General features: G+C 34.8%; 1 protein-coding gene across 1 annotated transcript in view; it reads right to left on the reverse strand.

Moving 5' to 3' along the window:
• LOC150110268 (selenoprotein K-like) overlaps nt 1-5,717 on the reverse strand; it is a 105,795-nt gene extending 100,078 nt beyond the window's left edge. The window contains exon 1 of the mRNA XM_090398749.1: nt 5,447-5,717. Within this exon, the coding sequence (XP_090254875.1) occupies nt 5,447-5,465 (19 nt within the window). The 5' untranslated portion in view covers nt 5,466-5,717. The remainder of the gene's footprint in view (nt 1-5,446) is intronic.
• Between the last annotated feature and the right edge of the window lie 8,501 nt (nt 5,718-14,218).

The raw sequence follows: 14,218 nt of genomic DNA on the forward strand, positions 1-14,218 counted from the left end.
TCCTCCATATACTACTTTTTGGTATCTTTCCACCAGCCACTGTTTTATTCATATCACCAGTTTCCTATCCATCCCCACATATTGCAGTTTGTATAACAGAGTTCCATGTGGTATCCTGTCAAGCACCTTTTTGTTTCATTCAGCAGTTAGAAAGTTAGTACATTACTAATCATGAACAATCCTTCACAAAACCATGCCACCCCTCATAGAGTATCATATTATTATCCATCCATTCCTGAATTCTCTTTTTGACCATCTTTTCTAGTACGTACTTTTACCACTACTCCTGAGATACTGATTTATCTATAATTGGCTACCACAGACTTCGATCCTCCTTTATGTAAAGGAATTATTTTTCCCTCTTTTCACTCTCTTGGAACTTTGCCAGAGCTGAGACTTCAATTAAACAGCCTAGTCAATGGCATCATCAGTTCTCCCTGTACAATCATTTAAAATACAAGCTGATATCCCATCCAATCACATAGCTATTTGCATTCAGATTCTGCAATATCTAGAGTACCTCCAATTCATCAACCACTGTTCTCACATCAGTCTCTGTCACCTATGCCATAACAACAGAAAAAGATGCCTTAATCTACAAAAGTTGGTTAAATTATTAAGCAATTTCAAGACCAGGTAAAAATAAATAAATAAATAAATAAAATAAATAAAAATAAAAAAAAGAAAGAAAAATCTTAACCTACCCTATCCATGATACTAATGAAATATAAATTTATAACCTTTTATGGATGGGAGTTATGTAAGGGGAAAAAATGTAAAAAAATAAATAAATAAAATTGGAAAAAATATATAAAATTAATAAAAACAAAGAGAAATCCTTAGTCCACCAACAATATTAATGTAATATAAGTTTACAACTTTTCATGGGTGGAGTCATAAAAAAAATAATAATAAAAAAAGTTAAAAACTGAAGGGAATGGGGATGAATAGTCAACTGAGAGCTTGGATAGAGGGAATCGAAGCCAACAAGATTTATATGGAAGACAAATGTCTCAAATGAGATTTGAAAACAGCATTTATGAAGTTTCCTCATATCCTAGAAAGGATCAAAACTCATGTATTTTCAAATTAATGACAAATATCACAACATCCTCACAACAAAAAATGCTAGAGATTTCAGGTTGGAAGCTGTTACAAAAATCTAATATAATTATATTTAAAAACTTTTCTATTAACATTAAAATCATAACCAGGATATTTCTTTCTTTCATGGTGATCAGCATTCAGTGTAGCGTGTCTCAGTGTATGTATGTATATTTATATATATATATATATATACCGTATTTGCCGACGTATAAAGTGCACTTTTTCCCTTTGAAAATAGGTCCTGAAAAACAGGGTGCGCTTATATGCCGATACTCAGTTTTTTATTACTTTCATTTCTGGACATTTTCTACAAAATTGCCACCACTATTGATTTTTAAAAGGAAGACGCTACCCAGAGAAAAACTGCTTAAAGGAGTGTTTGTACATTTTCATGCAAAAGGTTGGATGGAGAAAGAATGAAGTTATGGATAGATAAAATTTAGTCCAGGCATCCTGGCAGACTGTTGAAGAAGCTTGCCCTGCTAGTATGGGATCAGTTTCATTCTCACAGAACAGAAGATGTTAAAAATAACCTCAAGGAATTGAAAACTCAGTTAGCTGTAATTCCAGGATGTCTAACTAGTCCGCTTCAACCTTTAGATGTCTGTATTAATAAACAATTTAAGGGATTTATGAAGGAGACGTGATGCAGCCTTCAGATTTTGAGGTTACGCTATCAGGAAGAAGTCGATCATTTTGCAAGTTTGTGAGTGGGTCAAAGCTTCAGGATGCTATGAAAACTGAGACAGTGGTTAAATCATTTAAGAAGTGTGGCATTAGTAATGCACTGGATGGTACAGAGGACAATTTGTTGTATAAGGACTCAGATTCTGATTTAGAAGTTTCAAGTGTCTCTTGATTCAGCTTTGGAAATGAATTTCTGGGTTTTGACGAAGAAGATTAAAAGTTGGGTACTCTTTCCTAATTAGATTAGGTATTTGTTGAAAGTAGATCTATTTATTATTTTATATTTGAAATATTGTAAATTCATTATAATATTCAATGATCAAGTTTTTTTTCATAAAAATGTGTACAAAAAAGGGTTGCGTCTTATATGCCGGCAAATACAGTATACACACACACCAAGACACAAGCTACATCAGAATAACTGCTATGGTGAGCTACAGCATAAGTGCTTTGGTTAACTGCTGACTCTAGCCTGACCTCTGGTGAGAAAAACTAAATTTTAAAAGAAAGTACTGTAATTAGTAACTTAAATATAATGTATGCCAGTGAAACTACATTAATGGATACTGGTTGGGTTTAGTTTCCTATAGTCCTGTTATTTGTAATCTGTTTATGGTCTAAGGACCACTAGTTCAGAATAAATTTCTAATCTTCTTGGTTTCTGTATCCAACATAGGTTATATTTATGCCTGGAAATTTGTTGGAGTTCTTTTTTGTAGATGTTATATGAGTTGCAAATGGGCCATTCAAATCCATTAGATTTTTAAGCTATCGTTCAGACTGGGCTAGTGGATCAGCATCCCGGCTACTTTGAATTTGTGCTCATATCAGGTTTTGATAAAACCTAAGGCCTGTATTTCTTTCCAGTCAATTCTGTGGCACATGTGAAGTGCATGATCAGAAAGGCCTGATTTTCTTTGATGGAGGAATTTGATGTATTATTTTTTGTTTTGGGATTGTATGTCCTGTTTCAATGAAGTTCTATGTGCACTGGATCTGGTATACATGCGGGTGGGAAAGAGACAGAAGGAGATCTTTAGGGGACCTAAGTACACTTTCTAATTTTATGAGCAGCTTAAGTGTGGCCTTACAAACAACATGGATGCATTCAATTCACCACGGAAATTGAAACCAATAACATACTTCCTTTTTTGGAAGTCTCAGACTGTCTATTTTTCTGTTTACTGTAATCCAACACACACACACACTCCAATACATTCATATCACCATCCAAAACAACTGAGGGGAGGGATCATCAGTATCCTCAAAAATGGAGCTCTAACAATGTGTTCTGATAACCATGCTTTGAAAAATGAGTTTGACCCATTCATGGGACATAGTAGTTTTTTTTTTTTTTTTTCACATTTCTTTAGTGTTAATAATAATCAATCAGTCAAATGGACAATGATCATTACTACTTACACTAAACTGAAGCTTACCAATTTAGTGAGAGTCTGAGATCTCTGATGACTAACTGTCATCTGACAACTAATTAAAAGGGGCCTGAACATATTGAAAAAATGGACAGTTTCAAAACTACACAAAAAATACTTTGATACTGCTTGGAGAACATGGAAGTCGGGGACAACCAAGATAATATGCAATGAGACAGAATAGGCCACTGAGCCTAAATCTCTGAAAGAATGATGATAAACATACTGATTAATATTTGGAGTTCTAGATAAACACATTGTAACTACCCTCATTTTAAACCTTTCTTTTAGAGTTACACATGGCGATCAGCATTCATTTTAAAAATGTATGGAATTTACAACAGTATTATACATTGTAACTACACTGTTGTCCAAAACATAAGGACGAATACTATTTCTGAAGATTACAACTGCAAGTTCAGACAAATTAGCATGTGGTAATTTGCATAACTGATGATTTTGAGAAAAAGCTGGTACACATTCAAATTTTCAAAGTGTGTACAAAGGGGGGGTAGAACTCAACAGCATAAAAGGTGCATTGTCTGGTAAAGGTCTGCACTAAGTGAATTGTGTGAAGGAAGCTCTTTTTGAGAAGGAATAAAGTTGCAAAGCTGGATGTCTTGTAATGTCTCAAAGACATCATCTAGATGATTTCATGCAGGAATGAATTATTGGAAAGCTGCAAAATTATTGATATTGTCAGAGTTTGGAATCTCCCATAGCACTGAATCCAGGATATGGGCAGCATTTCAAACCAATGGAATGTGTTCCAGATGTCTACTAAGAGGCATACCATGGAGCATGAAGACAGATTTTTCATTATAACAGCAAAACATAATCAATGCACCACGGCAAGTCAAACACAGGTATGCAGATATCTTGACAAACTGTGGCAACAAGTAGGCCTATATGACAAGCTGAAACAAGTAGGCCTATATGACAAGCTGAAACAAGTAGGCCTATATGTCTGAAGTCTGCATCCCTTTATCCACAGCTCATTAGGGCACATTTTCAGTGGTTTTATATCCATAAAAATTGGACAAGACACCAATGGACTAATGTACTTTTTTACAGGTGAGAGGTATTTTAGTGTTTCCTCAGATTCTAGACAATCCTTGATCTGGCATGAATGTGGTACTGCTTACTATCCCGAGAATGTTCTTGAAAGGGATAGATATGGTGGTGCTGGGGTAATGGTACAGGTAGGCATCATGCTTAATGGACACACCAAACTACAAGTGCTGGAAAAACTATGAAAGATGAACGATATTGCAATGAAGTTCTTCAACATCATGTTTGACTTCACCCGTGTGCTGTGGGTGAAGAATTCATTTTTATGAATGACAATGCCACACCACATCATACATGAGCAGTGGAAATCAAGGATATTAATCGAATTGAGTGGCCAGCACACTCCCCAGATCTTAGTCCCATAGAAGATGCGCTGCAGCTCAAAATTCCCCTCCAGAAAACAAACAAGGCCTTATCCTTGCTCTGAAGGAGGAATGGAGCAGTTTACCTCAAGAACTCCTAAATCACTTGGTGCTAAGCATGGTACAATGCTGTGAAAGCTGCATCACACTAGACACATTCCATACTGAAATATCTTTCCACGTAGTTTTCTGTAAGCACTGTATGTTAATTTCCTAACTATGTCCTTAGGAAATTTGTAACTTTTGCCAAAACGCATTGTAATTTAATATGCACGAAATTTATAAAACATTTTTTGTGTAATATAATTTATTAATATGCTGACAATAAATTTATGTTCCACATTTGGCTATCATGAATTTTTTTATATATACAGGTAAAAATGTACTTCGCACTTAGCTTTTGGACACCAGTGTAGATATTCTGATTATCTGTGAGAAAAATCATGATTCTCAAAGCTGATTTAAGTAACAACTTCTTTTATCGTAATGCAAATCATCAGTATAAAGCGCTGGCAAAGGTTGGTCGAGCCTCTGCTACTAATGGCACGCAAAAAAGTTAAGTTTGAGTGCGGTTAGTAGTTGGAAGGAGTTTTTCGTTCGATGCTGTTGGCACACTCTCCCTCGATGAGTCTTGGAACTCCCTGGAGGTGTCACATAATAATAATAATAATATATGAATTGTCAGAAAGCAATTAAACTTCGTTTTTCGTCTATTGTATCAAACACTGTCGGCCGCTGCCATATTATTAATCTGTCGAATGTTATTTTATGACTCACAATACTCACGTTCAGAAACATAAGGCATGTTCACACACACAGGAAAACTGCAAGAGCTTGATAATTCTTACAAGTATGAATTAAAAGGAAGACGAAGATATTTGTTGATGAAAACAGATTTCATACATTTCAATCAGTGCTTATCGAATACAATTTTAAAGAATTAGAAGGTAATTAAAGGCACTGTATTATCACATTCAGCGATCCCATCTTAATAAACCAGACTTGCTCTCTGTTTAGTAACATTCAAAATAATTCAGTGTCATTTCGACACGTAATGTTTAGATAGCGCCATCTAGAAAAGGTATAGAAATACAACACACACTACTTTTCATAAATTAAGCAACAAAGAAAAAAAAAAAAAAACCGCAATAAACTCAAAAAAAAAAAAAAAAAAAAAGAAGTAGAAAAGAAAAAAGTGTGATGAATTTTTTATGCAATTCAGTGAAATGTAATGGGAACCAAGTGAAATAAAATGGGAACCAAGATGGAAAACAACAAAAAAAAGTATAAGGAAAATAGGAATTTTGAACCCTTCAAGGTTAGACGTCTAGATGACAATAGTATTAGAGATTTCTACCAAAAATAAATAAATAAATAAATAAAGAACTGGATGATAAATAGAATGATCAAACCTAAAAATCATAATGACAAAAGCCGAAAAAGAAAGGTTAGGAACAAAGAAACAGTGGAAAAGAAAAGGGGAAAAAAGGAAAAAAAATCATATAAAACTGGCTCAACCTGAAAACGATAGAATCAAAAATCGAATACAATAGAAAATTAGAGCCTGTGTAGCTCAGTAGAAATGGTATTGAAACACACGAATCACAGTGGCAAGACTTCCATGACGGTATACAGAAAACCATAAACACAATGCGTCCTAGACAGCTGTCAATCAGAGGAAAACTAGGATATGCAACATTTACCTAACCTCTAGGCCATGGTACAAGTTACAAAATATCCCCTGCCACGGAAAATGGGCAGAAAGAATTCACAGGCTCTGTGCTACTTACATCTGGGACTCTCAATATGAACCCATGCGCAGGTCAACACTATACCATGAAGTTGATGCGAGTGGTTTAGCACTGCTAAACATTCATTTAAAAACCCTCATTGCCAAAGCAATAATAGCCGCACGTGCACACACTAAAACATACCACGCGTACGCAAGCGCATTCCTACAAAAATGTCTACCACACAAGTTTATCAGTTCATTACCAGAAATCAATAAACAAAGCCCGAGGTTGTTTGTTGAAATAGCGGAGGGTTACTCTTTCGTAACCGAACATTACGATGTTCAAACCCTATTAGCAAACAAACCGAGAAAGCTCCATACGACTGAGTAAAAAATCATTTCCACCCCCAACATAGGGAAGAAAGGAGAGGCAAAATTAAACCCAGTCCTGTTCTAAACCAAGCTTTCAGATTACTAATACCTCCTAAATACAAAACTTTCTTCTACAAAGTTCACCATACATGCTTACCCACAAAACTTTGGTGCATAGCAAAAAAAATATTCCAATCCAAGGACCAGCCAAATGTCAATTCTGTCCCCTCCCAGAAACAATACATCACATCATGTTATACTGTCGCGAAACTTCACAAATATGGAACACAATACTACACTTCCTACGTAAGAAACAACCATTCACCGAGAAAAACCTATTCTGGTTGGAAGATCAGAAAACAAAAAAAATTGAAAAGATCCTCATAATAATAACTATGCATGCAATATGGTTATACAGATGCGACAAATTACACGGAAGAGAATCAAGACCAAACATCTTAAGAAAAATTAACAACTACCTAAATGAAATAATCAATGACACACTAAATAACAAAAAGATAACAAAACAGCAGTCGAGACAAATAGGACTGATAGCGGAAGAAGAAGAAGGAAAGATAACAATAATATCCATAAAGAAACCTCGTTAGACGTTAAAGCGAGAAGGGAAAAAAAACTGGTCCAACCCAACACAGCACACTCGTAAAATAATGAAATTAAAGTCACGAGGTAAATACATTATATATGTGAACGCATTGTATTCTAATAAATTACGGATCATATAATCTTTAATTTGTGAATAATGATAATGAATGGCATATAAAACAATGTGCAGTGTACATATAGTGTACATATATATATATATATATATATATTTGAAAAAAAAATAGATTTAATGACTACAACACCGAGATAACATATTAAGATTTTAATGATAAATACTACTAGTTTCGGCATATAGCAGCCTTCTTCAGGTATTTATAAAGGAAAAGAATACTAATAAACATTGAATTATTTAAACAAACTGGAAATTACAGGTACAAATTGCCTCACATAATCGATACATAAAAAACGTTGTATTTTTTCAAGTTGTTCCAACTGGCGTGCCATTGTTTGTTGCAATTGTGCGTGCAGGTTCACGTGAATGCCAATATTGAATAACTGCAGCATGGCTATCTGGGATGTTATAACTTAAATTGTTGTTTAAGTGGACCGGGTTCAGTAGGATTTCCCTTGATTCTACGATTTTCCTTTCAAACTCATCATCACAGCGAAAGATATTTTCTGATCTATTCCAGCAGATAGAGTGGCTTTGTTGGTCATCATTAGGATTATTTGAAAAAAGAACATGACTGGATAACGCAGTTGCATGAGATCTTTTGTAAGAGATGTCTTTCTTATGCTCTTCTATTCGTTGTTCAATAGATTTGTTAGTTTCACCAAAGTATGGGATATTGCAATCGCACCACAAGAGATCCTACAAGAGAATTACAAAACCGTACAAACAACTTGTTAAAGACTGCGAGTGAACTTCCTCATAATATTCGCCTCTCATTACGCTCTCTACATCCTCTTATCCCACGCATCTATGGAGTTCCAAAAATTCATAAAGAAAACATCCCTCTTCTCCCAATTGTGGAAGGAATTGATTCACCTACATATAAACTTTCAAAATATTTAGCAAAGTACCTCAAGTTTTTCTCCAATAAATCTTCATCTTTCATCAAAAACACCACAGATTTTGTTTCTCATATTAAAGATATTCCCATCGATGAAAATGACATTCTAGCTAGTTTTGACATTATATCTTTTACTAACGTTCCTACGGACGAGGTACTTACATTACTACAGGACAAATTATCCAAAAAAATGTTCACTTTATTAAAGCATTGCATTCATTCTGGTTACTTCAGATATCAGGACTCCATTTACCAACAAAAACAAGGCCTGGCAATGGGCAACCCTTTGTCCCCAGTGCTAGCTAATCTTCCTTGAAGATTTTGAAAAGAAAGCCATATCTTCCTTCTCATTTAAACCAAAAGTTTGGAAAAGATATGTTGATGATATATTCATTATTTGGAATCACGGGCATACATCTCTCACAGATTTTCTTCGTCATCTAAACATCCAACATCCTAATATAAAATTTACTGCTAATCTAGAAAATAATAACTCCTTAACTTTCTTGGATGTTATGCTTACACGATGCTCTGAAAGATTAAAAATCTCTATTTACAGAAAACCTACGCATACCAATAGATATCTGCATAATCTTTCTCATCATTTTCCACCACAAAAACTTGGAATTATATCTACCTTAGGACACAGAGCACGTTCTCTCTTAAATGAACAAGATGAACTACAAAAAGAAATGAATCACCTCACTCTTATTTTTAAACAAAATGGATACTCTGAAAAAACAATTAAGAAATTTCTTCTGAATCCTCCTAGGCAGTGAACAACAGAGACTATTAATTTTAAAGGTAGCATCTCCATACCATACATTAGCACAGTCTCTAAGGAAATAGCTAAAGTCCTTAAAAAATATAATATCAGGACCTTCTTCACCACACTTTCAAAAATCCGTTCTCTAATCAGCCATCCAAAACCTACTCATCACAACCTTAAGTACCCTGGAGTATATAAATTGTGGTGCGATTGCAATATCCCATACTTTGGTGAAACTAACAAATCTATTGAACAACGAATAGAAGAGCATAAGAGAGACATCTCTTACAAAAGATCTCATGCAACTGCGTTATCCAGTCATGTTCTTTTTTCAAATAATCCTAATGATGACCAACAAAGCCACTCTGTCTGCTGGAATAGATCAGAAAATATCTTTCGCTGTGATGATGAGTTTGAAAGGAAAATCGTAGAATCAAGGGAAATCCTACTGAACCCGGTCCACTTAAACAACAATTTAAGTTATAACATCCCAGATAGCCATGCTGCAGTTATTCAATATTGGCGTTCACGTGAACCTGCACGCACAATTGCAACAAACAATGGCACGCCAGTTGGAACAACTTGAAAAAGTACAACGTTTTTATGTATCGATTATGTGAGGCAATTTGTACCTGTAATTTCCAGTTTGTTTAAATAATTCAATGTTTATTAGTATTCTTTTCCTTTATAAATACCTGAAGAAGGCTGCTATATGCCGATACTAGTAGTATTTATCATTAAAATCTTTATATGTTATCTTGGTGTTGTAGTCATTAAATCTACTTTTTTCAAATGTATAACAACCGAGTAAAAGCTGATCATCATATATATATATATATGTGTGTGTGTGTGTGTATGACAGGGAGTCCAAAGACTCATCGTGGGAGAGTGTGCCAATAACATCGAACGATTGGTCCCCTTCCAACTACTGTTATGGAGAAAAACTCAAAGACTAAATAACAAAGAGCTGTTAAAATAACGCAATACATATTGGAGATGTAGAATGAATGTCTGCAAGTTAGAAAGAAGATGTGAATATTTAATCCACCACAAATGTATAGCTGTCGGAATAGAAATGACTGATGTAAAACAATGCATAATATATATATATGTATATATGTGTATGTGAATGTATGTATATGAATATATATGGTAAGGATATATTATTAAATGTGCCATTAGCAAAGATTTGTTACAATAACGCAATGTATATTAAAGGTATAAAATTAATGCCTGTATATTCGAATGCAGATATAAATATGTAACCCACCAGCTGTATAGTTGTGGGAATAGAAATGAATGATGTAAAGAGCAAAAATAACATGCAAATACAAAAATAAATAAATAAATAAATAAATAAATAGTAGAAATGCAGAACTAATACTGTATAATGGGTCAGTAACATATATGAAAATAGATATATCTAAAATATTATGTGTAAAAAAAAGGAGAAAAAATGTACTTGCAAACTGATATTGTCAACATATTAGAATAATATGTAAACAACAACAACCATGTTATGTAAATATTGTACATAGATTGTAAATATTTGTATATAGTTCCAAATGTACATAGCATGTTGATTATACAAATAAAAGCTCAGTAGAAGTGGCGTTTGCATTCTACAGCGCTTGACTGCACGACGAAAGGCGTTCGAATCTAGTCGCCGACTAGAGGAACTTTTTTCTAAGCCTTTTCTCGACCGGTTCCAGGGTTAGTCGATCTCTGGCACGGCTAGTGGGTTTTTCCTCACAGAAACTCACGTTTCTCGTCCCGTAAACTCAAGAAAATCGGCCGTCGAACTCACACTAATTTCCGACATTAAATATATTGCGTTAGGGTTAGTGACCACCAGATGGCGGCACTTACTATCCACCTTCTTCACTGCGCGGCGATTAATTAGTGATAGCCTTGGGCAAGCTATCTCTGATTGGCTACCAGTGGAGATTGAACTACCCACTCTAATATCTCTAATATATCTAACCAAAAGTTAGATAGCTTTAAAATGGCCTCGCCTACTCCCTCAACGGGAACAAAAAGGCGTTAACTGATTTTTTTTTTTAGAAAAAAGCAATAGCAAATGCAGTATGCAGGAGAATAAACAGATGGAACAATTATGTAACAAAATTAGATAGAGACTGTACACTTAAAAGACCTAACACATACAAAATCCTTGAAGATCTAAATAATGAAACTAGAGAAAAAGCAGATATTAATACCATTAAAATAGAACCATGGATAAATTACTACCAAGATCTGTGAATGATGAAAGCATTCAAAACAGAAAGCCACCCTTTGTAAACATCTCGGACAACTTGGAAATCATCACTCTACAAGAATTAACAGAAGCATTAACCCAAAGCAAAACAGGAAAGGACCCAGGAGAAGACAATATAAACTTGGAACTTATCAAATATGCAGGACTTGAATTCTCACTCAGGCTGCTTAATTTTTATAATATGATTTGGAGAGAAGGAAAATGTCCACAAGATTGGACAAAAGCAATAGTATCCCATCTACAAAAAAATGACACAAATCTGATTGTAATAATTATCGTGTATCAGCTTACTTCGTACCTGTTATAAAGTATACACAAAAATTTTAGCATATAAACTTAAACGTATAGAAAAAAAAAATCAGCTAACGCCTTTTTATTCCCGTATACGGGGAGTAGGCGAGGCCATTTAGCCCTATCTAACTTTTGGAGACTGAGTGGGCAGTTCAATCTCCACTGGTACCAATCAGAGATAGATGGCCCAAGGCTATCACTAATTAAGCGGTACTCAGTGAAGAGAGACGACTCAAATGTGCCGCCATCTAGTGGTCCCTAACCCTAACACAATATATTTAATGTCTGAAATAATATGGGTTCTACGGTTGATTTTCTTGAGTTTACAGGACGAAAAACCCGAGTTTCCTGGAGGAAAAACCTGCTTGCCCGTGCCAGAGATCGACTCACTCGGGAACCGGTCGAAAAAAGGCTTAGAAAAATTTCCTCTAGTCGCTGACTAGACTCGAAACCAAGTCTTCCTTCGTGCGGCCAAGCGCCGTGGTTGGCAAACGTCACATCCACTGAGCTACACAGGCGCTACTTAAACGTATAGTAGATCCAAAATTAATAGAAGAACAAAATGGATTCAGAAAAAGCAGGTCTTGCATAGACTCTGCATTTACGTTAAAATTACTAATTGAAAAACAGAGAGAAATGAACATAGAAACACATATAGCTTTTATAGATTACACCAAAGCATTTGATAAAATTATCAGAGAAAAACTATGGGAAATCCTGGAAGAGCTAGGAAAGTTGGTAGATGGGTAGAGCCTCTGCTACTAATTGCTCACGAAAATAGTTAAGTAAGTTTGAGCGCGGTTAGTAGGTGGAAGGGGGAACATTCGCTCGCTACTGATGGCACACTCTCCCTTGAGTCTTTGGACTCCCTGGAGGTGTCACTAATAATAATAATAATATAATTATACACATATAGATTATACACATACACATAAGAGCTAAAACAAAGAATAACAGCGACTGCACAGAAAATTAAAAGATATGAAGCAAGAATAAAACAATATGTACAAAATATGCAATTTCGACAGAACCAACGTCAGTTCTTTCAGTCTTTCCAGAGAAATACAAATGCAAACCATCATTCACCAGGAAAAGAAGAAACACTCAAATTTTGTAAGTCAATCTGGGATAATCCTATTGAACACAATAAAGATGCCTCATGGATTAAGGAAATAGTGTCAGAAATGAAACAAAAACAAATGCAAAATGTCATTATCACTAAAGAAATGGTCAGCTCTCAAGCTAGAAAATTAAAAAACTGGAGTGCACCTGGCAAAGACGAACTACATGGATTTTGGTTAAAACATCTAACCAGTCTACATGATCGAATGGCAGAACAATTTAATTATTTGTTGCAGTCAGCATCAGTGGAAGACTGGATGATATCTTGGCGCACTTTTCTCTTCATGAAAGATAAGGATAAGGATGCAGACCAAAGTAACTATCGTCCAACAACATGCCTACAAACTATGCTTCAGCTGTTCGCTGCAATCATAGCAAATTCCATACACCACTACTTATCAGATAATCATCAGATTTATCTGATTGAACAAAAAAGGCAATTTTCAAAAATCTAGAGGAACAAAAGACCAGATCTTTAACGGCAGAACAATTTAATTATTTGTTGCAGTCAGGATCAGTGGATCAGTGGAAGACTGGATGATATCTTGGCGCACTTTCCTCTTCATGAAAGATAAGGATAGGGGTGCAGACAGAAGTAACTATCGTCCAACAACATGCCTACCAACTATGCTTAAGCTGTTCGCTGCAATCATAGCAAATTCCATATACCACTACTTATCAGATAATCAGATTTATCCGATTGAACAAAAAGGCAATTTTCAAAAATCTAGAGGAACAAAAGATTAGATCCTTATTAATAAAATGATTCTCAGAAACTCAAAAAGACGAAAAACTAATTTTAACATGGTATGGATAGACTACAGGAAAGAATTCGATTCCCTCCCACACTCCTGGATCTTAAAATCACTAAAAATATTTGGAACTAGCAAAAACATGTGTTCGTTTCTGGCTGCTGCTATAAAATCATGGAAAACAACTTTAATAGTGAATAATGAATTGGAGATATCAGCATTAAACGTGGAATTTTCCAAGGTGATTCCTTGTCACCATTGCTCTTCAGAATTTCTTTGATACCTTCTATGATTCTGGATATGAAAATTCTAAATGTAAAGTTAAAATTTCCCATCTGTTGTATATAGATGACTTGAAGTTATATGGAAAATCGTCCCAGCAAATAGACTCTTTATTGAACACAGTTCGTATTTTCAATCAGGAAATCAAAATGGAATTTGGTTTAGATAAATGCGCAAATTGATCTATTAAACGAGGAAAAATTAATGACACTGGCAGTTTTAATTTTGATCAAGAGAAATATATAAAAGCAATTTCAGCTGACGTAATATATCTATTATATCTAATATACCTATAAATACCTAGGAATATTAGAAGTCAATGA

Source organism: Typopeltis vanoorti, chromosome 1, assembly GCF_054136105.1.
Source record: "Typopeltis vanoorti isolate ZY-2024b chromosome 1, IOZ_Tvanoo_1.0, whole genome shotgun sequence".
Classification (NCBI taxonomy): Eukaryota; Metazoa; Arthropoda; class Arachnida; order Uropygi; family Thelyphonidae; genus Typopeltis; species Typopeltis vanoorti.